Source organism: Suillus clintonianus, assembly GCF_016758775.1.
Source record: "Suillus clintonianus strain FC179 chromosome Unknown DEU56scaffold_3, whole genome shotgun sequence".
In the NCBI taxonomy this organism is placed as follows: Eukaryota; Fungi; Basidiomycota; class Agaricomycetes; order Boletales; family Suillaceae; genus Suillus; species Suillus clintonianus.
In genome coordinates, this window is record NW_024539227.1 from 101,649 (window position 1) to 124,360 (window position 22,712).

At 48.6% G+C, this 22,712-nt stretch overlaps 11 protein-coding genes across 11 annotated transcripts; 8 read left to right on the forward strand and 3 right to left on the reverse strand.

Annotated features, from left to right (window-relative positions):
* Positions 1 to 934: 934 nt before the first annotated feature.
* DEU56DRAFT_306165 (yippee zinc-binding/DNA-binding /Mis18, centromere assembly-domain-containing protein) lies at positions 935 to 1,730 on the reverse strand. Its single transcript, XM_041345572.1, has 3 exons — positions 1,458 to 1,730; positions 1,354 to 1,397; positions 935 to 1,299 (listed from the first exon to the last, which is right to left on the reverse strand). Exons 1-3 carry the CDS (start codon positions 1,554 to 1,556, stop codon positions 1,053 to 1,055), a joined length of 390 nt encoding a protein of 129 aa, XP_041214654.1. The 5' UTR covers positions 1,557 to 1,730; the 3' UTR covers positions 935 to 1,052.
* An 800-nt stretch (positions 1,731 to 2,530) lies between these two features.
* DEU56DRAFT_906627 (uncharacterized protein) lies at positions 2,531 to 4,217 on the forward strand (the record flags this gene model as incomplete). Its single annotated transcript, XM_041356836.1, has 6 exons — positions 2,531 to 2,540; positions 2,593 to 2,682; positions 2,740 to 3,057; positions 3,114 to 3,903; positions 3,955 to 4,032; positions 4,085 to 4,217. The coding sequence occupies 6 exons, from the start codon at positions 2,531 to 2,533 to the stop codon at positions 4,215 to 4,217; spliced, it is 1,419 nt and encodes a 472-aa protein (XP_041214655.1).
* A 295-nt stretch (positions 4,218 to 4,512) lies between these two features.
* DEU56DRAFT_969497 (NPL4 family-domain-containing protein) lies at positions 4,513 to 6,873 on the reverse strand (the record flags this gene model as incomplete). Its single annotated transcript, XM_041359411.1, has 7 exons — positions 6,806 to 6,873; positions 6,677 to 6,757; positions 6,507 to 6,625; positions 5,272 to 6,457; positions 4,961 to 5,212; positions 4,782 to 4,908; positions 4,513 to 4,739 (listed from the first exon to the last, which is right to left on the reverse strand). The coding sequence occupies exons 1-7, from the start codon at positions 6,806 to 6,808 to the stop codon at positions 4,513 to 4,515; spliced, it is 1,995 nt and encodes a 664-aa protein (XP_041214656.1). The 5' UTR covers positions 6,809 to 6,873.
* A 408-nt stretch (positions 6,874 to 7,281) lies between these two features.
* On the forward strand, positions 7,282 to 8,297 carry DEU56DRAFT_750982 (uncharacterized protein; the record flags this gene model as incomplete). Its single annotated transcript, XM_041349558.1, has 3 exons — positions 7,282 to 7,488; positions 7,530 to 7,953; positions 8,011 to 8,297. The coding sequence occupies 3 exons, from the start codon at positions 7,282 to 7,284 to the stop codon at positions 8,295 to 8,297; spliced, it is 918 nt and encodes a 305-aa protein (XP_041214657.1).
* A 276-nt stretch (positions 8,298 to 8,573) lies between these two features.
* DEU56DRAFT_767327 (uncharacterized protein) lies at positions 8,574 to 9,186 on the forward strand. The gene is made up of 3 exons (XM_041351148.1): positions 8,574 to 8,653; positions 8,705 to 8,816; positions 8,866 to 9,186. The coding sequence occupies exons 2-3, from the start codon at positions 8,722 to 8,724 to the stop codon at positions 8,951 to 8,953; spliced, it is 183 nt and encodes a 60-aa protein (XP_041214658.1). The 5' UTR covers positions 8,574 to 8,653; positions 8,705 to 8,721; the 3' UTR covers positions 8,954 to 9,186.
* A 574-nt stretch (positions 9,187 to 9,760) lies between these two features.
* DEU56DRAFT_942787 (PLC-like phosphodiesterase) lies at positions 9,761 to 11,479 on the forward strand (the record flags this gene model as incomplete). Its single annotated transcript, XM_041358955.1, has 11 exons — positions 9,761 to 9,853; positions 9,900 to 9,955; positions 10,009 to 10,070; positions 10,120 to 10,178; positions 10,235 to 10,340; positions 10,392 to 10,600; positions 10,649 to 10,687; positions 10,737 to 10,777; positions 10,827 to 11,073; positions 11,130 to 11,193; positions 11,247 to 11,479. Coding segments are annotated over 11 exons (1,080 nt in total), but the record flags the coding sequence as incomplete, so codon positions are not given.
* Positions 11,480 to 11,698: 219 nt separating this feature from the next.
* On the forward strand, positions 11,699 to 13,758 carry DEU56DRAFT_767334 (FAD/NAD(P)-binding domain-containing protein). Its single transcript, XM_041351149.1, has 6 exons — positions 11,699 to 11,815; positions 11,872 to 12,344; positions 12,396 to 12,593; positions 12,645 to 12,717; positions 12,769 to 12,928; positions 12,986 to 13,758. Exons 1-6 carry the CDS (start codon positions 11,768 to 11,770, stop codon positions 13,333 to 13,335), a joined length of 1,302 nt encoding a protein of 433 aa, XP_041214660.1. The 5' UTR covers positions 11,699 to 11,767; the 3' UTR covers positions 13,336 to 13,758.
* Positions 13,759 to 15,154, forward strand: DEU56DRAFT_767340 (Rieske [2Fe-2S] iron-sulfur domain-containing protein). Its single transcript, XM_041351150.1, has 6 exons — positions 13,759 to 14,074; positions 14,152 to 14,638; positions 14,692 to 14,726; positions 14,783 to 14,811; positions 14,863 to 14,929; positions 14,980 to 15,154. The coding sequence occupies exons 1-5, from the start codon at positions 13,852 to 13,854 to the stop codon at positions 14,923 to 14,925; spliced, it is 837 nt and encodes a 278-aa protein (XP_041214661.1). The 5' UTR covers positions 13,759 to 13,851; the 3' UTR covers positions 14,926 to 14,929; positions 14,980 to 15,154.
* Positions 15,028 to 17,328, reverse strand: DEU56DRAFT_767342 (kinase-like protein). The gene is made up of 6 exons (XM_041351151.1): positions 17,151 to 17,328; positions 16,730 to 17,095; positions 16,414 to 16,666; positions 16,210 to 16,355; positions 16,048 to 16,155; positions 15,028 to 15,997 (listed from the first exon to the last, which is right to left on the reverse strand). The coding sequence occupies exons 1-6, from the start codon at positions 17,207 to 17,209 to the stop codon at positions 15,259 to 15,261; spliced, it is 1,671 nt and encodes a 556-aa protein (XP_041214662.1). The 5' UTR covers positions 17,210 to 17,328; the 3' UTR covers positions 15,028 to 15,258.
* Positions 17,329 to 17,418: 90 nt separating this feature from the next.
* Positions 17,419 to 19,885, forward strand: DEU56DRAFT_767347 (kinase-like protein). Its single transcript, XM_041351152.1, has 5 exons — positions 17,419 to 17,653; positions 17,701 to 17,742; positions 17,797 to 18,152; positions 18,212 to 19,279; positions 19,335 to 19,885. Exons 1-5 carry the CDS (start codon positions 17,463 to 17,465, stop codon positions 19,550 to 19,552), a joined length of 1,875 nt encoding a protein of 624 aa, XP_041214663.1. The 5' UTR covers positions 17,419 to 17,462; the 3' UTR covers positions 19,553 to 19,885.
* A 224-nt stretch (positions 19,886 to 20,109) lies between these two features.
* Positions 20,110 to 22,664, forward strand: DEU56DRAFT_767349 (histone deacetylase complex catalytic component RPD3). The gene is made up of 13 exons (XM_041351153.1): positions 20,110 to 20,242; positions 20,304 to 20,356; positions 20,415 to 20,490; positions 20,552 to 20,669; positions 20,730 to 20,804; positions 20,855 to 20,962; positions 21,016 to 21,046; positions 21,108 to 21,249; positions 21,301 to 21,393; positions 21,444 to 21,552; positions 21,599 to 21,739; positions 21,786 to 21,953; positions 22,007 to 22,664. The coding sequence occupies exons 1-13, from the start codon at positions 20,192 to 20,194 to the stop codon at positions 22,513 to 22,515; spliced, it is 1,674 nt and encodes a 557-aa protein (XP_041214664.1). The 5' UTR covers positions 20,110 to 20,191; the 3' UTR covers positions 22,516 to 22,664.
* Positions 22,665 to 22,712: the final 48 nt, after the last annotated feature.

Below are 22,712 nucleotides of genomic sequence, written 5' to 3' on the forward strand. Positions count from 1 at the left end.
TGTACGTTTACTTGCCGTGTTTGGCTCGTACTGATAGAGTGCCAGCATGTGAGTCTCGACGAGTCGACACGACGTCCCCCAAACCCAGTCATGTAATTACACCAGTCAACGTTTTCACGTCTGCGTGGAGTTCTCGCTGTCCAATTCATGTCATCATCAAGCCCTATACCCTTGCCCCACGGCTGGCTGATATACTGGAAGGCCACAGGCCGCAGTGTACTGCCCGAACTCCATATTAATCATCTCATTTACGGAAAGTGCTGGGGAATATTAGTTCCAATCCAGTACTACTTCTTCCGATCCCCGTGTCCTTTGGAATTGTGGAAATACATATAGGCCTAGGCCCAACGTGGAGATGATTTACAACCTTTGCTTCAAAACGACTGTAGTGTTATCACTACCTGCCAGAATAACGATCTATGTATTGATATTAAGGTGAGATATATTTGAGGAGATATCCATACTGATAACGAGCAATGCGGAATTGAAATTTGTGTTGAGAACAGGATATGCCATGCTTCTAAATAAGCACATTGAAAAAAAATTAAGGGCAAGACTAAAAATGAAGATGCGATGAGATAGTAAGTACACAATAAAGGGGGGAGACAGAGTGGTGCAGAATACATCTCTTCAAGTCGGGTGACCGCGGAGATCATAAGGTGGATCATAGTGGCACGATGTAAGATGGCGCCATGGGAGGTACACAGTGCGTGAGCTGCGTGGTACGTGCCTCGTGCAGAAGAAGATTTGAATGGCGGTGGCTGGGGCAGGATGATGACCGATGCGTGCAAATGCCTCCGCCAAATCCTTCCACATCTGCCATCTGCATCTGTAAAATCTTCAATCTACATATATAACGGTTTAAGCATGACAGTCCTGAATTTGTTTCGAAGACGGAAATGTTGTGTTGTGTTGTGATGAGACCAGGACGGTCAACGAGTGGTCAACAAATAATGTCGTGATGTTCCGTTTGTTCGTTGTAATCGTGTGTCGCGTTGAATCTTGATTGTGTGGTTGGTAGCCTGGCAGATAAGGAACCGGAGGCATTTCGGCTACTGAACATCGACGAGAAGGTTTCGCTCGAGTATATATTTGCCCTCCTTGTATTGCTGCGATTGTTCGTAGGCACGGTCCTTGAACGACAGAAGCAAGGAATGAGAAGGATTATGCAATGAAATGTCATGACGTACATATTTCCAGCCGAGGACGGTGGCGCACTTGACGCAATAGATGTCGCGGACAGTGTGGTTCCCAGTGGTCATTTGGCGGTCATTTGGTTCGCCTTCTATGACATTAACACTGGGATCGGATCAGTGAGATGAACATCAACGTTAGTACCAACTCAAAGCTCACACGCCATCAAAGAGATATGCACGACCATGCTGGCCATTGAAAGCCTGACAATAGCCGCATCAGCACAATGAAGTTTGAGACGCAGAATAAGAGTGGGGACGCACTCGTGATATCATAGAGTGGATCGTTGCAAGATGGGTCTTGCACTTGGAGCAGCCATATATGCGCTCGCCAGCGAGATAACGACGATACTTCATCCCCATTTCGTCTGCTTAGGAGTGAAAATGTGATTATTTACTAGAATGAAATTGGAGGCGAGGATCGCTTGGATAGCGGAAAGTTATAGAAAAGAGTCCTTTATACTGAGGACGTGTGAAGAGAAGGTAACAAGAAAAGTGCAGGAAAGAGTCGGAGTGATGAGTTAACACTGCAAGCTAGTACGCCCCAGCCAGTACCCGTTACTCACCTAATTGAGCTTGTCCATTTCCCACCTTGGTCCGGCCCCTTAGGAGAAACCCTCATAATCACGACAACGACCCTAGTTGTGACCCATTCCATTTTTTCTCTTCGTCTGCGGCCGAGCCTGCCTGTTCGCATGCAGCCCCTTCTCGGTTAATCCTCTACTCAACAAAGCCTCTAGAATGATATCGGATCCTTTTCAGCACATCCTGAAGCAGTGCACGGCCCACGCCTTCCCGTTATCGAATGATTAACTGACGATGTGCTGCGCTTTCAGCGCTCCATGAGTAAGTCTATCATTGTCTTTAAGTGCGCATTAACGCCAAGCGTGTCTATCACCAACAGGCAACATGTGCCTCTGGCGCAGCTATCATATGACGTGGCATGGATATCTTACCCACCATGGCTATCGGTGATCATCAATGGCGCAATGATTATTGGCCTCAATAAATGCCAAGCTCATACTCAATCTCTGGCGGAATTACCTCTAGAATACGTACCGGAAGGTCTACCCGCTGGCAAATAGGATCTAGCTTGTCTTGTACATAATATCAGCGTCTGCCTTTAGGGAGGCACCTAGTCACAGTACTTATGAGCGCTTCACATCATGATATAAATATTTTAATTGAGGAACAGGGTGTCAGATGTCTTGATGTTCACGAGTGGCGGATGTCCTTTTCCGGCATTCTGACTTCAAGTGCATGCCAAGTACTTTTGCCCTCAGGCTGCAGTACTCCAGTACTAGTTTCGTGAACGACTTGTAAAGTATTGTAACGAAATGGCCCAGGGTATGATCTTGCAGTCAAACAATCCTTATTACTTACACCCCGACTTTCGCAGAAAAATCGGACTCGGTAGTACGCTTGCTGTCGTGTGCCCTTCACCGAATCCGCACGACTCCTCCTCGCATAATTGCTTCGCCAGCAACTCGTGAGTCATATCATGATCTATTATGAATCTATTATTTCTGACTTGTTTATCCCAAAGAGCCTCGCCGGGCCGCTGTCGCCATCATTATACGTGTAGTCCCTCCCCCCAATACCGTCCCAGTCCCAGATGACACCCCTCTTCCAACCTTAAACCAATTCTTCGAATTGGATTGGGTCAAGGACCCTCTTGCATGCCCAGAATTTCTTCTTTTGAGACGTGATGGCGCAGGCCCTTCTGACGCAGTTCCAGGGCGTGCATCCGCATTCCAGAACTTCACTGGCGATGGGACTTCGAAAGGCAGTGGCAAGGCTGGAGCTCACGTTGCTTTCCCCGGCGGACGAACTGAAGAGGGGGATGAAGGAGGTTCTTACACAGGTACATTCGTTCCACCCACTTCCTTGACTTCTTCTCACCTCCCGACCTCCTGGCAGCCATGCGGCAAACATGGGAGGAGATTGGCTTGGACCTTGCAGAGCGTGACTTCCTTTGTATAGGTCAACTCGATGATAGAGAGATTACTACATCGCTTGGCAAGCGACTCCTCATGATTCTCTCTCCTTTCGTCTTCCTGCAGCTCACTCCAAATCCACTCCCCACCGACCCAACGGACGGAACCACGATCCACTGGGTACCACTTGAGACTCTTGCTAGCGCAGTTTTGCCAGGAAGTATAGTCGACAAGATGAACGCAAAGAGCAGGTGGTCCAGCGTGACCGTGGATGCTGCGTCCAGGCTCACACCTCGACGTGCCGCCATCTTGAAAATATTAGTCAGGGTTCTCATAGGCAGCATGCAGTTCCCCGCCATATTACTCGATCTTCCAGAGTCCGACGCAATACCAGGCTCATCCACAAGCTCGAGTAATTCTGCTGCACTCCCAAATCGCGCACCATACCCTCCACTGACGCAGGACAAGCTCGAAAAAGGATTCACCGCTACCAAGTCGCTTTCAGGGAAGGACCGAAATAAGTCGCGACATCAACTCAAGCTATGGGGCCTTTCCCTTGGCATGACTCTCGACTTGATGGCGACCATGATACCACCCCCGTCACCTCTCAATCAACAGTTGGCATCTCAAGATTTGCAAAAAGTCTCCTTGCCTAGTCTGCACCTGCCCTTCCATCCTGTAGGGGGTGAAGGGATGCGCATTGATGCTGTTGCACCCAGCCTAGCTAGTGTCTTCCCTCGTTTCTCCTATCCGGATGTCAACTTCTGGATCTGGTGGGTCTACTTTAAACATCGTCTGTAGGCACTGAAACGATATCCCCTTAGGGTTTTTGGAAAGCGTTATCGTGAAGTTGTGCGTGGATGGGAAGCCAGTGTACGCGAAGGAGGCTCTAATGTTCGACGGTACTTGGAATCCCCATTGAAATCTGGTGCATTTTAATGAAACAATTTTCAGGGTCAACTGGTCGGGCACAGCACTGAATACATTCTACGCTGCGGTTCGCAAGGCTTTACTCGTAGTCTTGGTTCTTCGTGCGATTGGTGTGCTGGTCGGTCTTGTATTTGCTGGATGGTGGGTGTTTGCATGAAGAGCCTCCTTTTGCGCGGTGACTTCTGGACCCCCTTGCTATTCTGGATTTTGGCTTGGTTTATCTTTGTCGGATACTATTTCTTCCCATTACGATATTTCACTAATGCGATCCCGGATCCGCATCTCACTCGTGGACTCAGTTCGTTTCTACAACATTTTTCGCACGGCGATTCTGCAACATTGACTTCTCTTCGTCTCCCCCTGTTCATGATTCCCGATGTTACACTTTGCAATCTAGTGATACATGGTTTCTCTCTTCTTCCTTCACGACGTTTTCGTTCCATTGTCAACCATTAGCCCAAGGGCAATCCGCACACCTCGCAATCCGTTTCTCCCGGAGGGTTTTCAAATGTACAATGTGGACAAATCTTGATGCCTGAGCTCGCTCCGCTAGGACCGCCCCTTCCAGCCGCTTCCTCGGCAGCGATTTGATCGAAAACGTCCTGTGGTATGTCTTCGTCAATATGCGACGATGACGGACCAGGTGCGGATGCGGACGGCAATGATGCTGGTAAAAGATCTAGATAAGAAATAATATTCAGTGATTGACAATTACACTTACGAGCACTCTCTCGGGTAAAAGTCATAAGTGTCTGCCAGCTTTCGGTCTTGAATAGTGCGTCTAGTGCCGAAGGGTCTTCCAATAATGATGGTGAAGTCACTGTGCTGACGAGAACTTTCATGTCGGCCTTCAAGATGTCAGGGAAGAGATCTGGGGACTATTACAAGTTCATGTCATACCTTTGACACAAGTTGTGTGGTCTCAAGGAATGCAAGCAAATGCCAATCACTGAGCCATTTAGCGAGCTCCAGACGTTTTGATGCATCGCTCGCTGATGTAAGGGGACTGTCTGACAGCTGAGGAGCGCCAAGCCTTGCAAAGGTCCTGAGCACATCTTCTATGTGTTGGTTTTCAAGTCCTGGGCGGTTCTCGATGGAGAACTGGTTTGAGCGGAACAGCGGTGATGGACTCTGGGGGAAACCATGCGTGACCTGTGAAATAACCCATACTCAGCGATATATATATACCCAATTCCGTTGCTAAGCCTCACGTTAACGAGGAGGTATTCGACCGGGAAGCAGGGTTTGGCAGTCTTCTTCACTTCGAGGTTGTATTCATTCTTATACCTAAAAAATACGTCGGGCACGTAACGTCCCGCATCCTGACTGCGGTCTTCCTCTTTGATACGAACAATTCCGGGTTCCACGCTGGCTTCGATCATGTCAGCGTCCACCATCGCACACGCTTGCTCGGAAACTTGATACGCGGATATGTCCACTTTTCCGTCTTCCGTAGCTGTAAGAATAGCGGTGACCATCCGTGATCCGAATGATCCACTAGGGGATGAGCGTGAAGGGGTGGGGTTGGCCTTCTGTATAGTGGCAGCAAAGATGGCCTCCAGGGAGGATACAAAGAAGGAATGAGGGTGGCGTTTATATATGCTTTTAGTCCTATCTTCTGGATCTGGATTCAAGTCTGTGAAAATGTAACCGACGATAGACAATGGAGTCGAAGCCATCTTGGATAACTCTCGAATGCGAGGCTCGTCCTCCCATGGAATACCAAGAGTCAATCCGTCGATTTCACCTTCTTGAGGCGGCTCATATAGAGCCTCGACCACAGCTTTGATACCCATGGGCACCTTTTCATATGGCTCGTAGCGTCCGATGAGCCAGCCAAATCTTTGCAATCCTGTAGATCTCCATGCTTTGAGGAAGCGTTCTATAATTTCCGGTGAAGCGATCTCCAGGTGATCGACCATACGGAACGGCTGAGACTGTAGCGTAATTGCAGAGGGTTGACAGCCCGTACATATTCCAGCTGGCCAAGGCAGGTGCCCGCCACTGGGACACGGATCTTTAACCTTGTATGATAATGGAGACAGGGGAGGAACACCAGAGGCGGCAGCGGATGATGTCTTTGGCGATATCTTGTGAAGATACGCGTGATACGATAGGTGCTTTATGTTATGTTCACTCTGATACGCAGCATCGTATGGCTCGAGTGGCATGCAGTAGTCACACATTCCGTTGACACCGTGTTTGCAGAAACGCGCATCACGACCCCGTGGAATTTTTCCGTCTTTCGAGCGCCAATAGGTGTCGACCGCATCCTCTTGTACAGTTTCCCATATATTTGACTGCAGTCGCGTCGAGCTCGGTGCGTTGATGGACATTGGTGCTGTGGGAACTTCTGAGACTTTGGTAGAATATCCCACAAATATCATGTCCCCATGTCTGTCCTGATTAAGTCCGCAAAATACAGGAAACATAGGAGTTTACTTACTTCAGCCCAAGGACTTGCAGATTTCGCCCCTTCAGTGTGGACACTAACGTTTCATTGCCCCTGGGCTGATTTGAGACCGTGATAGATGCAGGATCGGCATCCACAGTGGTCTCTAGGATCTGAAATTTGGAGGTCTTAGGTGTGAGTCAAGAATGGCTGGCATCGCTGACCTTGTTCACGAGCAATGAAATGTCAGCGGCTGGGGGGAGTTCGAAACGAAAGTTTCCATCCTTTGACCTGATTCGCAACAACTACGCGGATAGTGAGATACTGCGAAACAGGGAGAGCTCAGCACTAACCATATCAGCTCCCTAATTCAAGGGTGGTAGGATGTCTTGTAGTAGGAGGAACGCGTAATCCAGTACAACTGGCCACTTTAGCCTGAGCATCATGATCACCCGTCGCTGACTAAGCCCTACGTATGTCTTTCGGACTCTTTCCTGCTTTTTGTTCAATAACCGAGGCTCTTCACCTTAAGCTTGGCTACACAATGCAGCAATGTATTGATCAACATCGTTATACTGATCAACGTCAGTTTTTCGTTGCTCTATTCAAACTAGTGGAGTGCTGAGCGCTGCTGAGCGTTTAGAGTCCGTGTAGACTTTTAAAATCTTAAACTTCCTTACGTAATGGCATTCAGTTCTTGGAAAAGCCACTCCTAGTGTCGCCATCATGAGAAGGGATTGCGAAATAGTGCACCGCGACCTTCGCTTCCTAGTGGATTTGGGTTCAGAAACAATGTGTCTTTATCGTTGGGTTGGCGCTTCTTCTCGCCATGTTTCCTTCCCAAGACAATTCTATCACCTACGAACAACTTCATTCACTCAGGTTCGAACACATACAAGCAGAGCTCGCCAATTGGGAACGTATCGTATTTCAAGGTGACATGGATGGCTCACGCAAACAAGGGGAGGCATCCTCCAATAGTGGCGATCATACATCATCAAAGCCAGTCAACCAGTCCACTGAAAATACAGGGGTAGTACTTCACAAGTTTTTCCAACTCTTGAGTTTGACTGACAGTTTTACAAGACATATCTGCCAGGACATCACTTTCACGGATCTACACCACCTCATGTCCCTCCTGAGGCATACAACTATCTCATCCATGCATTGATTTCCATGCAAGGAGCTATTCCACCCCCAGTAGCACATAACCAATCGTCACCATACCATCAAGGACAATTCCCGGCGGGTTCTTCGTCCTCAGTTTTCCCCAATGTGCCCCAAACCATGCACTCCAATGCACCCCTTGCGATGTCATCTACAGCACCCCTTTCACATGTTTCCCCCGCTATGATGACGGGCTTCCCTAATTCTAGAAGCACGGTCAATGAGCCTCCAGCGTTTGCACCATCAAATACGGCCATTTCAGACCCAGGTGATATGACGGACGAAGCTGCTGCCATTGCTGAAGATAAGCGCAGACGAAACACGACTGCTTCAGGTTCGTGATTCTCCCACTGCCGACGCACTTGGATCTGAATGTAGACCCTCCATTTAGCCAGATTCCGGACCAAAAAGAAGCAGAAGACGCTCAACCTGGAGCGAAGTGTTGCCGACTTGACCGGCAGGACCGAGGAATTAGAGCGCGAGGCATCGGAGCTGCGACGAGAGAATAGCTGGTTGAAGGAAATCGTGCTATTAAAAAGCAGAAGAAGGGGCGCGTTCGGCGGCTCACAAGCTAGCAGCTCCCAACAAGCAAGCACTTCGTCCGCACAGAAGGATGGTCGCGACGATGATCCTAGCAGTGACGAAGATGAAGGTCACGGGACACGCGAAGCGAAATAAAATTACGCGGGAGGGTGGACTGCACCATAGCCAAGTTGTTGACTTGTGCAAAGGAGTATTAATTCAAGATCATAGATGTGACGGAGCCGCTTTTCTTGCTGGGCGTGCTTTCATCAGCCCGGTCTCCTATAAGATCGGCGTAGCAGCCAACGGACTTTGTAGCACGTTCGTAGGTACTGTGTAAGGTCGTTCGTTAGTAGTACAGTAACTGTAAACGTTCATTAACGTTCATTCATAGGTTAAATATTTTTAAGCGCCAGTTCTCACGCACATGTCTTTTGGACGCCCACCGTCAATTAACGTTGGATTCAAGACTTCCCCTCCAGATCGCGGTTCCTTTCCTCTGGACCATGACGGTTCGCCTCACTGCATTTAGCATGGTACAATTAATTTAGTATGATGTGCAGGCGAGTGCAAGGAACAGATGGTCCAATACATGAATTGCTTGCGCAAGAATTCTAGTGAATCCACTTCGTGCAGAGTCATGAGCAAACAATACCTTGACTGCCGAATGACCAAGTACGCCTATGCTTGCTTGCGTGCTCTCACTGGCTCACATTTATTGCAGAGGACTTATGGAGCGTGATGAATGGAAGAATCTTGGGCTAGCCAACCTAGAGGGAGATTCCGCCGGACCAACGCGCACTTCATCCTGAATGTATCTACAACCGCTCGTGGCTCGACAAAGCCAAGATGGTGGAAAATATTACGGTACTTGCGAAGACATGCCTAGCCATGATGCATGAGGTGTGAGTTGTAACGACTTGTAGTAGAACGAGGGTGCACCGAGGTCCGAGGTATATATAACAGCGCCTATATTACGCCGTCGTAAATTTACATAAACAACGATTCAATATACTTAGCGCACAACTTGGCTTCTTCTCCCGACCGTGGACTCTTGAGCGCTCCAAGGTGTGACCCACCGCGTCCCGTCGCCAGGACTCAGGACCCACTACGGCATGAAGCTATATCGGTCTGCAACTTAGAGTTGTATCACGCTGATTCACGCACGTTTGTCTTTCTTCCTACTAACCAAATCGCGACCGGAATAGTTTATCACCATGGTGCAGAAGTTCCGAGTCGATGACGTGCTAGTACTACGAATTTCGGAATGGCGTGTACTTCTCCAGCTGTCAGCCACGAAACCGCAAAAGCATATGGGAATGTCAGTACACACTGTACTGATAGCCTGTGACTTGCCTTGCCAGGAAGTGAACGTGCGGACTTGCCCGTTACGCGACGGACAGTGCCACCTGTTCAAATCGCTGGCGGCTCGATACAATCGGAGTCTTTTGCTTGAACGTTCGTCCCGACACTGGTCGTTTATTGATATACGGTGTTTTGCGGAATGCTGCGGTGAGCAATCCGAGAGAAAAGAGAGAGATCATATATGACCCAATGGCACTGAAACCGGAAAAATAGACCCACCTCCCTTCACCATGTGCATTCCGTTTGTTTATGCCCTCATAATCACAGAGCTTGCTCTGGTTTACGCATCACCATCTCAGGGTACATTCCGAACTGTGTCCAACAATCATAGGTTCTACGACGTACAGGTGCGTAGTACACTCAAAGTCGTGGCTTGTACAGACGGTAAATCAGGCTCACCGCGGAGGAAGAGGAAACGTTGTTGAGAGCACTCTACCGAGCTTTGCATGGTATGGTAGATGAGGTCGATGTTTGCTTCACCTTGAGCGAATTCCCGTCACAGGGGCCTCATCGACGGCGCCACCACGCTCGAACTAGATAATGGTATTACTCAGGCAAGCTCTCGTTTCTCAGGGTCATGCGTTCTTCTGAATATGCTTACAGGACGGTGAAGTCATTGTATGGCACGACGAAATCATAACGGCAGAAAAGTGCTCTGACACAGCACCAGTGGTGAGTAGCATCCGTGTCGTAGTATATTTTGTGATGGCTGATTGACCAGCGCATAGGTCCCAGATGACCCCGCATATCCTTATGTCGGAAAGTTTATCAGGGATCTCACTTTGGCTCAAATAAAGACCCTCGATTGTGGATCAAAGCGTCAAACGAAATATCGTACGTGCTCCCTTTTTGAATTATAGCTACTGTCGTAAGAGTTTTATACAGCCCACCAGCTTGCATATCCTGGAGCACAGATATCTACTCTACGGGAAGTCTTCGATTTCGTGTCCTGTGTAGATCTTTCGCACCAGATCCTTTGGAATATCGAGTCAAAAATAAACCCTCAATACCCAAATCGAACTGCTGGCGTAGATGATTTTGTTCAGAAGCAACACAAGATATTTGCATCTAGCTCATACTATCAATCTATTACGGTGAGTGGGCACTGCCACTACTACTCAGTACTCTAACTGTCTTCCCAGTATCAAAGTTTTGACTGGCGAACTCTAGTGGCCATGAAAGTTTGTGTCTCATGCTCGTTCACTGTCCTTTTTTAATTGTCAGCTGAAGAATTTGGATGATAAACTCGCGACTTCCGCTCTTATCGATGAGTGAGTGAATTTCGAGCAAATGCATTGCACGCCAACCGTCACCATTTAGGGACTCCGTTTTTACGCCAGGCAACTCGACTTCCCCGTGGTTGGCTGGCCTACGCCTTGAATCATTTCCCGGCCCGTCCTTGTCCGAACAGATGGCACAAGCCGCCCACGCTGTAAAAGCAGATATTTTGTCTCCTACTGGAACATTCCTCATGCCATTTTCGTCCCATGAGGAACCCTCTCACTTTACAACTCCTGCGATGATTACCGAAGCTCACAGGCTCGGCATGAAAGTTGTACCTTTCACTGTGAGCACTCGTCTATTTGTTCACGATAGACAATATTTACACACCAGCCATCGCAGGTGAATCGCTTGGACCGGGTTGAAGAGCTCGTCAAGGACGGTGCTGATGGAATTATTACAGATTGTAAGTTTCAAATCACAACAATTCATATCAATTGCTCACGGAATGCATATCAGACCCAAACGTTGTTAGGCGGTGGGCCAAACAACAAGGACTTCGGGTGGCGCCTAAGTACCCTAAACAACGTGTCTTCTCCTGCTTACACCAGCATATGCATTAGTCTTCTGGTTGTGAAGGATAGGTTGTCATTGTAGGATATCGATACCACTAGATTCTCGGTATGGGACATAGCATAGAGATAGAGAAAACATATTACCGCAAGATTATGGTACGGGCAGTTTGAGTTGACTCGGTTGAGTTTGAGACTGGTCGCTTTCATCAGACGCAGCATGAACACTACAATTTACGTTCTGCGATACCCAAGACTTGCTAAAAATGAAGAAATCAACAAATATGGACCAGGAATACACGACCTCTTGACAGGGGCTATTGCCATTACATGCGGCCGAGAACGTATGTTACGCGTTCGATCGGCAAGGTACAATACTGTCCACCGCAACCAAGTAAACGCAACCACATGAGATAATCTCTCGTATACTTATATATTGAGAGGTCTTTCAAATGCCACAGTGAGAAAATGCCGCGTCAACTCAACATCATCATCGCCGGAGGAGGCATCAGTGGGGCAAGTGGCACATCATCAATATATCGTTGGCCCAAGGTCACTGACGCACGACCCAGGCCACAGCAGCCCTATTCTTATCTCATTTGAATGCAAACATTGTAGTACTCGAGAGTCGCCCTGGTCGTACGACGTCGATCGAAGGCGGGATCGTAATGCTCGGGCCGAACGGGATGCACGTTCTTCAAGGGCTTGGATTAGCGGAAACCCTTCATCACCGGCCCAATGGCATCCAGGTTCCGTGGTTGCATATGTTTGAGTCGTCCGGTGGCCTGTTGGGCAAAGTCCCTCAAGGTTCTGTGGAGCGTTATGGTTTTGCTTCTACGATGATCACGCGATGGGACATCCAGGAAGTATTGCTGGACGCCATGGAGAAGAAGAGATTGTCCATAGAATGGAACGCTAAGGTTGAAGATGTCGAAGAGCTTTCTGACGGAGTCGTTGTTCGCTGGCGTGAAGGGAGCGTGGAGAAAGAAAGGAAGGTGGACCTTTTAGTTGGCGCTGATGGTATCTGGAGTATTGTTAGGTCGAAGTGCGCAGAATTTATCTTCTTTTCGAGAACATTTCATTGATCAATAAGAAGGATGTATGCCGCCTTGAATGAACCTGCGCCCAAGCCCAGGTATAGCGGGTTGGTAGGGGTGGGAGGAGTGATCGACACATCGTCTGTGCCTGGTCTTGCACAATATCTGACACTCGAAAGGCCGGTCGTAATGGTTCATGGACGTCTCGGTTTTTTCGGAATGGCTCTATTTGACAGGAAGGAAAAATATGCTGGATGGTAAGCAATGCACACTGGTCAAAGCATGTTATTATTTTTACTGTAGAGCAGGTGGACAACGTACGAAGCCAGCGATCGTTCCAAAGAAGAATGGAAGGTACCAAAGGACCAAATTTACGGGGAGGTCAGTTGCGCAACACAGATCACATTATGCCCATACAGACTCGCATGCTAGATTCTTCGCCGTTATTCAGACTGGGCGTTCCCAATTCCTCAGATAATCAATGCAGCAGAGGCCGTTGATGCAGCACCATTTGTCTGGCCAGTATACGAAGTTGAGAACCTACAGCACTGGTGCAGCAAGTCCGTCGTGTTAGTGGGAGATGCTGCTCATGGTATGTCACCTCATCCGTGAGGGCCATATTTGCATCTGACCAGGTTGCCACTCCTAGCGATGCCACCACACTCAGGTCAAGGAGCATCTCAGGGCCTTGAGGACGCTGCCTATCTGGCATATCTCCTCCAGCAACACCAGCTAAACCCATCTTCGGATCTGAAGGATGTACTCACACAATTCCAAAGGGATCGGCAGCCTCGAGTTAACGAGATCGTTACTGAGGCTAACCGCCGCGGAGACCAGAAACGGGAAATAAGTGCTTTCGGGATGTTCATGAAAAAATGGGGAATGAGAATCGTATTCTACTTCATGAAGGAGAGCTGGATGGACGGATGGTTTGGGTATAAAGTGCCTGGAATCGAAGACTGGACCAATATAGGTCAAAGCAGGCAATCCACCAGCTGATGCATCTCGTGTTGGATCCATCCTATGTACATGGGCATCGGGGTGTCTGTGTGCATATTATTGATTTCTAGACCCTGCCGCTTGCAAGCCCCGGAGGTGGCTTAGACAGCAGCGCCTGTCAAAGGTCGAACTCGTTCAAGATGATTTGATCGACCTGCGTCCATTTCTAAAAGTTCAGGCCGGTTGACTTGACAGGTCTTCTCGAATCTCGACCCTATAAATCTCGAGGCTCTCAGAGCGTTGACGGTTTTCTTCAACGAACCGGTGACGTCTCGATAAATGAAAGAAGAGCCTGACGCAACACTGGTCTGACATGGAGGGTGCCTCCTCAGTGGAGTACTTTGTTATTTCTTGGTCGCGAACGAAGGAAAGCATTCGGAATCGGTGGGACCGTGTGAAATTTACTAGCACTGACACCAACGACCGTAAACGTCCGATTGTTAGAAAAATACTCCGCTTGAACCAAGCTTGAACAGAGTTACTAGTTACTAGCGACTACCCCCAGCATCGTCCGACATGGCTTCCTATGCCGTCAGGAAATCCTTGAACCTCGCACCGACGGTGCGCGCGCTCCCAAGCGGAATTCCGAGCGCACCACGTCTCAACCTAGCGACACGAGCACCTTCGGACGGCCATGGTCATGGTCATGGTGCGGCAGGTCCCCGTGCTGACGTCCCCACTCGTCTGACTGGAACCGTCACGAGCCCTTCAGTCGGTCTAGTTTCCAAGACATTCGTCGGTAAGTAATAAATTTTTACATTGCTTGACTTACCTTGTTAACTCTAACGCCGACCGAAACGCGTCTCTTGCCATTAGCTCCTCCCCCCACAACACACCTCCACCAGCGCCTCATTCACACCTCCGTTGCAGTGAAAGATGCTCCTCAAGTACCTGATTTCAGCCCCTACCGCACGAAAGACGAGAACACCAACCGCGCCATGTCGTACTTCATGGTCGGCTCCCTCGGCGTCCTCTCCGCTTCTGTCGCCCAGTCCACTATTACTGGCTTCCTGGAGACCATGGCTGCATCGGCTGATGTCCTTGCTCTCGCGAAGACCGAGGTGCAACTTGCCAGCATCCCAGAGGGCAAGAATGTCATCATCAAATGGCGTGGAAAACCTGTGTTCATCCGCCACAGGACCCCTGATGAGATAGAAGAGGCACGGAGTGTCGATTTGAAGGGACTCAGGGACCCTCAAAGGGACGAGGACCGGGTGAAGAAGCCCGAATGGCTGGTCATGCTTGGTGTCTGCACACACCTGGGTTGTGTCCCAATTGGCGAGTCAGGCGACTACGGAGGATGGTGTGTGATTTTCACCTACATTGCCAAACCATTCTGACCGTCTCGTTATCTAGGTTTTGTCCATGTCACGGTTCTCACTACGATATTTGTATGCAGTCATGGTTCCTTCACTGGAGTACATTACTGACTAGGTTTAATTTGCAGCTGGTCGTGCCCGCAAGGGACCTGCTCCGGTAGGAATTTTTCCTCCGTCTGCTAAGGTCATACTGACACTATTTTGCAAGCTTAATCTAGAGATTCCCCCCTACGACTTCAATGAAGCTGAAGGAAAGCTCGTTGTTGGCTGAGATTGTTCGTATACTGTTTTTACTGTCCTGTAATGGAGTCATAGACATTACTAGAAGTTAACCTGCAGTTGCGTCTCATCAAGATTTGTGCTACAGTCATGGCTGAGGGGTTCCGAGTATTATAACTGATAACAGATAGACATATGCATAAATTTCGGTACAGTCATGGCTGAGGGGTTCCGAGTATTATAAGTGGTAACAGATAGATATGCATAGATTTCGGTACAGTAGCCTTGACGATGGTAGAAGTTAGTACACGATAGGGCGTTAGCCTTTAAGGATAACGAATATATCGACTGTCGTATATGGGTTATTAAATGGATCCAGATACTATCATTGAGCTAAGGAAGTGGCAGTGCCACGTCTGCTGAGCATACGTGATAACCCACTCATTTTCTTCTCTCTCACAGGTGGGTATTCGTCAATTATATTGCGAGAAGTGGCGTGGGTTAGGCGCTGCCAAAGTTTTGGAGAAACCAGTGGCGGAGCAGAGGTGGGGGCAGAGGCGGCGCCTTTACGAAAGTAAGATGACGCTCGCTTTGGAATGGGGATAGGAGCAGGTACGGAACGTGGCCCAGGGAATGATGAATCCAAAGATTGGGACACGCCGTAATTAGTGCGCAATTGAGAACCCGAAAGGAGAAACTCGTCCTTGTCTTTTTCTATATCAAGGCCCTGGACGTTGATGGACGTTGAAAATGAAGCGGAACTAACGACTACAGGGGTGATTGACGCTGTTTCTTCTTCGGCACCATGTGTAAGCTCGAATCTTGGATGTACGTCAACCAACTCATGGTGATTGTCTGATCCAACGTCAAGACTCCCACTTCTCGGCACACCCCCTGAACTACCTCGTTTTGAACCCAAATGGATCGAGGGTGCAGACGGGTTTGTCTCTGTGGAGTTGAAGTCCCATGAGTCCATTGTTCCATGAGTAATCATGCTTGGATGTTTGCGACGTTCTTGTCGCATTGTAAGGGGCGGGAGGTCATCCAAGATTGTGCTGACGAGATAGGACTTCTTCTTGGAAGACCGGAAAAATGAGGTGTGGAGCAATTGGGCAGCCGTTGGACTGTAAAGGAGATATCAGACATAGAGTAACGAGATGCTGAAGCAAATTACCGTTTAGAGGGATCTTTTACCAGACAGGCGTCGACCATGTCCTTAAAGGCGCGTGAATACCTGTGGACACCCCCTACCAAATCAAGCTTCGGTGGTTTACCCTGAACACTGGAAAGGAGTTTAAGGGTAGGAATGTGTTCTAAACAGATACATGAAACGAACGTTTGTAGAAGGACATTATGAGCGCTTTCTCTCGATCGCGGAGGACGACCCTGGGTGAGCTCAATAGCGGTTATTGCAAATGACCAAATGTCAGCCTTTGAATCGTAACGATGGCCTTGAATAAGTTCGGGCGCCATCCAACAGGGCTGAATTTGATATTCACGTTAGGGCATTCGAGGTTATGAAATAAACTCTGGCCCCTACAGTCCCGACAAACGATTTCCGCTTTCCCATACCGGGGCGTACAAGTACCGGACAAGAGCTCGTGGCAGTGGACACAGGGCCAAAGTTAACGCTATGACTGCCAGCATCATTGCAAACTCTACTTGATATATCGGCGTCATCTGTAAGGGATGCGGCTACCCCAAGATCGCCTAGCAAAACTGTGCCATCGTCGTCGATAAGAAGATTGGCGCCTTTTACGTCGCGATGAATGAATCCGTTTATATGCAAGTAGCTGTGAAAATGGAAAATATGTGTTTATTATTCATGAAATGGAAAGATGCCGAGATAGACTAACTTGAGGCCTTCGAGGGCTTGCTTGAGGATGCATTTGACAACTTCTTCTTCCATTCCACCGGGCCAGCCGTAATGCATCACATCGGCGGCACTGCCCTTGTTCATGAGACGGAGGGCAATATATAATTTGTGGCCATCCATCCAACTGCCACGTACACGTAGCACGTTTGGGTGCTTTGATAAGGACATAAGTTGTGTCTCCCGCTGTAGCAAAGATAGGGAATGAGGGGGTAGTGCGTCCAAGTCAAGAACTTTCAGCGCGCATGGAATAGGACGTTGCGGATTTGGGTTATAAATTGCGGCATAGACCACAGATGATGCGCCAAAACCTATGGGGGATCCAATTGTGTAGTCCGTGGAGCGGTCACTATAAACGGCAGTGGTTCTTTACATTCAGGTCAGAATGAAGAAAAATTAATCACCTGTACAATTGCCAATCGTCTTTGACGGAACCGACGAATTTCCTAGTGGTACTAGGCATATTGTGATCCCTGGAACATAACGTACGAGAGTGAAATAAGAGTGACTGCGGTGTTGTGGCCACAGCCTGCCACGGCTTGCTGTCAGATCAGCGCCATCAGCCCGGATCGTCACCTATCGTCATTTTCCAAATTGGGACATCGGGGAAACGGGTGCCTTATATCCATGTCATCGCGTGACATACTGTCACACTTTATTGCTCCCGCTGTTCTCTTCCGGGCACTCCGTTGAAAACTTGTCTCTTGACAAAGTACATGGCACCGAATCAGCCATGCGCTAAATATCAGTATGTCCTTACATCCTCAACTCCAAAGATAGTCCCCGTTCCAGACAACGAACCCAAGGATGAAGAATCGCCAGCTGACTATAACACTGGCGGTTATCTGGTCATCAAAATTGATGACACCTTCAAAGACGGTCGGTATATAGTTGCACGTAAACTAGGGTAAGCCATCATCCACTCTGCTATGCAATTCTTGTTCATTCGACAAGCTGGGGCCATTTTTCAACTGTTTGGCTTATCAAGGATACTCGGTGAGTATTCCAATCCTGCAAACACATACTTGTTCTTATCAATTTTTCTAATAGCGAGAATCGCTACTCTGCTCTCAAAGTGGTCAAGTCTGCTACGCGTTATGCTGAGACCGCACGCGACGAAATCAAACTACTGTCCCAGGTAGCCGCTGCAAATCCGCACCATCCTGGTCGACCACATGTTGTCTCGTTCCTCGATTCATTTCTTCATCGCACTCCTCAAGACACTCACGTGTGCATTGTATTTGAGCCCCTCGGAGAGACCCTTCTTGCATTAATTCAACGCAACAAGAAGAAGGGCGTTCCGAAACCCCTCGTCAAGGTCATCGCGAAACAAGTGCTTCTCGGCCTTCAATATCTTCATGAGGAATGCGATCTCGTTCACACTGACATTAAACCTGAGAATATTCGTACGCATTCCATTGTTCACTGTATTCATGCCCGCCTCGCTGATGCGTCTCTCCCTTAGTCATTTCCATACCAGATGTCGAAGCTCGTATCCACGCCGAATTGTCTATTTCGCCAAAGCCAACATCGTTTCATGTGGGCGTTCCTCACCCCACCAAGTCCCGTTCTGGATTGTCCATTCCCTATCGGCATACACCTGCACATGAGAGACGCGTGCAAATATTTGATTCACAGCCATTATCAAGTCCTTCTTCGAGATCTGGAAGTATAAGTGCCAGCGCGAGCAGCCACAGTGTTCATAAGCACGTTTCTGGGAAAACTCCGATCAGTGGCGCACCCATTAGCCAGCTGCTTAGGAAGTCCGCCAGAGCGGACCCTACTGCCATCATTCACAGCCCACCACCAATTCCGTCCAGTAGGACTTCCACTTCGTCTACCATCTCGTCTACGTTATCCATGCCAGCGGCATCTAGCAGTGCTGTTAGTACACCCCCTACCTCGGTGGGAAGTGCTGACATGCCCATTTTGTCTAAAATGGCCTCTATTACATTGATGAGCGGCTCGCCAGATTCCAAATTGACATTGCGTCTCAATACGGAAAGTGTCGTGGCATCCGAACAACACGTATCAGCTTCTCCACTCATCCAGTCACACACTTCTTCGGATATCCATCATACTACTTCCGGGCCATCGCTTCTGACCCAGACTGCCCCTCGTCAATCCACTATCCCGTCCCTCGACGGAGCCCCGTTGTCCCCTTCGTCAGAGACACCCGTTCCAGGCCCGCCATCCATGTCGTCATCCACGCCGATTTCTATCAAGATTGCCGATTTAGGCAATGCAACACCTTCTAAGCAGCATTTTACAGAGGACATTCAGACGCGGCAGTATCGCGCTCCCGAGGCCATTCTCGGACGACGCGACTGGGGCACAAGAGCTGATGTTTGGAGCGTTGCTTGTGTCATTTTCGAGTTGTTGACCGCGGAATATCTATTTGACCCTCACGGACAAGGCGAGATGTTCACAAAGGACGACGACCACATGGCGCAGATAATTGAATTACTGGGTGATTTCCCGCTAGACGCGAAGATGGGAGGAAAGTATAGTCGCGAAATATTTGATCACGCAGGTGAGTCAAGGTGGAAATAGCAATTCAAGCAAAGGACTCACGCTACTTTCTTCAGGGGCACTTCGTTACATCAAAACGTTGAAGCCATGGCCTTTAAATCGTGTCATGACGGAGAAATACCTTTTCTCTACGTCGGAAGCGGATGATTTATGCGCCTTCCTTGAACCCATGCTTGCAGTCGATCAAAGGGAACGCAAGGAGGTCATTGATATGGTTGACCATCATTGGTTAAATGTGAAGGACGAAGAGTGGGTAGGCGTTGACGGATGGTAATGAATCTCATGTTTTGCACGCCTTGTTGATGCTGTTATTTTATGGCTTTTCTGTGTCTGGACCTTGGGCTATTTGCAGTATACATCTCGCCTTAACTTGTCGCCCTTCTTTAACAGTGTTTATTCCTCATGGCCACACGATAGACATACACAATGACTGTTCACGATTTAGAATTTGACACTTTATACTTCCCGTGTAGTCCATATGACGGTGCATGTATTGCATTTTTTCGAGCCATCTCTTCCATGCCCCCTATGCTCCCGATCTACTTGAGTCAAGACAGAGGCTGCGTATGATACAATTATTTTCCGGTTGTTGCCAATGTCATGTGCTATATAAATGAGACGGTGACGAACTCGGAGGACAACAACTTTCGATTGATCAGATAACGGTTGGCTGGAAGAATGTGTGATAATAAAAATACCATGTACTTGAGTTTCTGGAAGGAACAATGCCTACCGGTACCGTAGTGACGAGCTATGTTCGAACAAGGTGCCACAGGGGCGCTTCCTGGAAATCCAAAACCGTTGCCAAATCACGTGCACACAAGGTGCCATCAACTTTTATCGTTACATAAATCAACTGAAGGCTGCTCGGCGGGTGGAGAAGCTGACGACAGTCACTACTCATTCCACAGACATGTCGGAAAACATGGTACCCCTTGATGGCGAAAGTCAGAAGAAGAGAGTGGCACGTCGTTTTATTTGCGGCCGGAAATCCTTTGATTAGATCATGCTGACCTTCTCGTCAGTGTTACTTCTTCGACTCGGATATCGGCGGTTTCCACTATGGTCCCGGACATCCGTGAGTTATGACTGTCTGTCAGACTGAGGGTTGTGACATGACTATCTTCCCTGAACAGGATGAAACCAACTCGTATACGAATGTGTCATTCCTTGGTCATGAACTATGGCCTGTACAAGAAGATGGAGATATTCGTGAGTGCGCCTGCGAATGCATGGACGTTCCCTTGACCCGCCAAATTCTACTTTTTTGCAGCGTGCTAAACCTGCAACAAAACGCGAAATGACACAGTTTCACTCTGACGAATATGTCGAGTTCCTCAGTCGCATCACCCCCAGCAACATGAATTCGTACATAAAAGAACAACATAAATGCAAGTGATTTCGCCTCGTATCTTCTCGCGTCGTCTAACTCTATTGGCTTGCTTTTGTAGACAACGTCGGTGACGACTGTCCCGTTTTCGATGGGCTGTTCGACTATTGTTCTATTTCAGCAGGGGGCTCCATGGGTATTATTGTTTCACGGGGTATGATAAATCAATGCTCACGTGTCCTACAGAGGGTGCCGCCCGCCTCAGTCGAGACAAATGTGATATAGCTGTAAACTGGGCCGGCGGCCTTCATCACGCGAAGAAAAGTGAAGCAAGCGGCTTTTGTTACGTCAATGGTCATACGTATTCTTTCTGCAACAGCTGCTTCTACGCTAACAATATGTTACAGACATCGTGCTGGGCATTCTTGAGTTGCTCCGGTGAGTGTCCTCAACAGACAAGTCCAACTCTGTCATAGTCCTGACGATCGAGCCCCACTAGATATCATACCAGAGTCCTGTACATCGACATTGATGTTCACCACGGTGACGGGGTGGAGGAAGCGTTCTACACTACCGATCGGGTCATGACAGTCAGTTTCCACAAATATGGCGAGTACTTTCCAGGAACTGGTGAATTGCGGGTATGTGTCCCGGTCTTGTCCTGTTGTTAGAATGATGTTGACACCTATCAGGACATAGGAATAGGCAAAGGAAAGTACTACTCGTTAAACTTTCCATTGCGTGACGGAATCTCGGACGAAAACTATAAATCGGTGTTCGAACCTGTGAGTGAAGTGTTCTGTTTCCAGCTGGCGTCTACAAGTTTTCAATACAGGTGATCCGTGAAGTCATGGAATCGTATGACCCGTCGGCTATCGTCCTTCAGTGTGGAACAGACTCCTTGTCGGGTGATAAACTCGGCTGCCTGAACTTATCTATGCGAGGTATGACCAAAAACGTCACCCTTGACTTATCTGAACTTTTATCCAGGGCATGCTAACTGTGTCAAATTTGTGAAGTCCTTCAACAAACCTCTGCTACTGCTTGGAGGTGGGGGGTACACGATGCGCAATGTCAGCCGGGCATGGGCATTTGAAACAGGCCTCGCAGCTGGCGTTGAACTGGCACCAGGTTGGCCTCCAGTTCAGTTCTCTTGCCTTGTACTCACATGATCTAGAAATACCCGTGAATGAATACTACGAGTATTTTGGACCCGACTACGAATTAGACGTGAGGTCGTCAAATACGGAGGATATGAATACACCGGAGTACTTGGAACGTGTCAAGAATATCGTACTCGAAAACCTGCGACACTTGGGAGGGCCCCCCAGTATTCAGATGTCAGGTATGGGTTTCGAAACTATGCGCAGGGCATTGGAATGTTCATCAAACTGCCAGATATCCCAAAAATGCCGATTGATGACGACGTGGATGACCCTAATCAAGACGAAGACTTGATTCCTCCTGACGCCAGGAGACACCGACGACTATTGGACTCTCGCATCCAAGCGGATGGAGAGCTGTCTGACTCGGATGATGAGGGAGAGGGGGGGCGTAGAGATCATGCTTTGCATCGGGATCGTGACAGCGAACCGAGAAGCCGCTCAAGTGAGGCGGACATTGCTGGGGGAAGGAGGTTTGGTATCGGTGTGGGCATCTTGAGTTCGGGTGCCGCAGGCTCAACCCATGGCGCTGGTCCAAGTGGACACACCACTATGGTTCGCCCCGCATTAAGCGGGCATTTACCGATGGAAGTCGATACTCCGACGACTACAGAAAGCGGGCCTACACCTATCGAACCAGCCGCTGCTAATGGGACAACAGATCATCTCCCGGGTGATAAATCGCCAAAAATGAATGGTACCGTGGTTGTTGACGACACCAAGGGAACAAGTGTAGAAAGTTGATGACTTGTTTCGTCTCACTACTTCATATCTTGCTTGCTATCATTGCTGTCCTTATGCTACCTATATATTAATCAAACACCGAGAAAGAGTTCGCAGACAATGCGTGCTACGTACGCCAACCATTGCCATGCTTAGCGGTTTTATGCCAGTTCCACTCATTCGTGTGTAGCAAAATATCCCGACTTCCTAATCCGTAA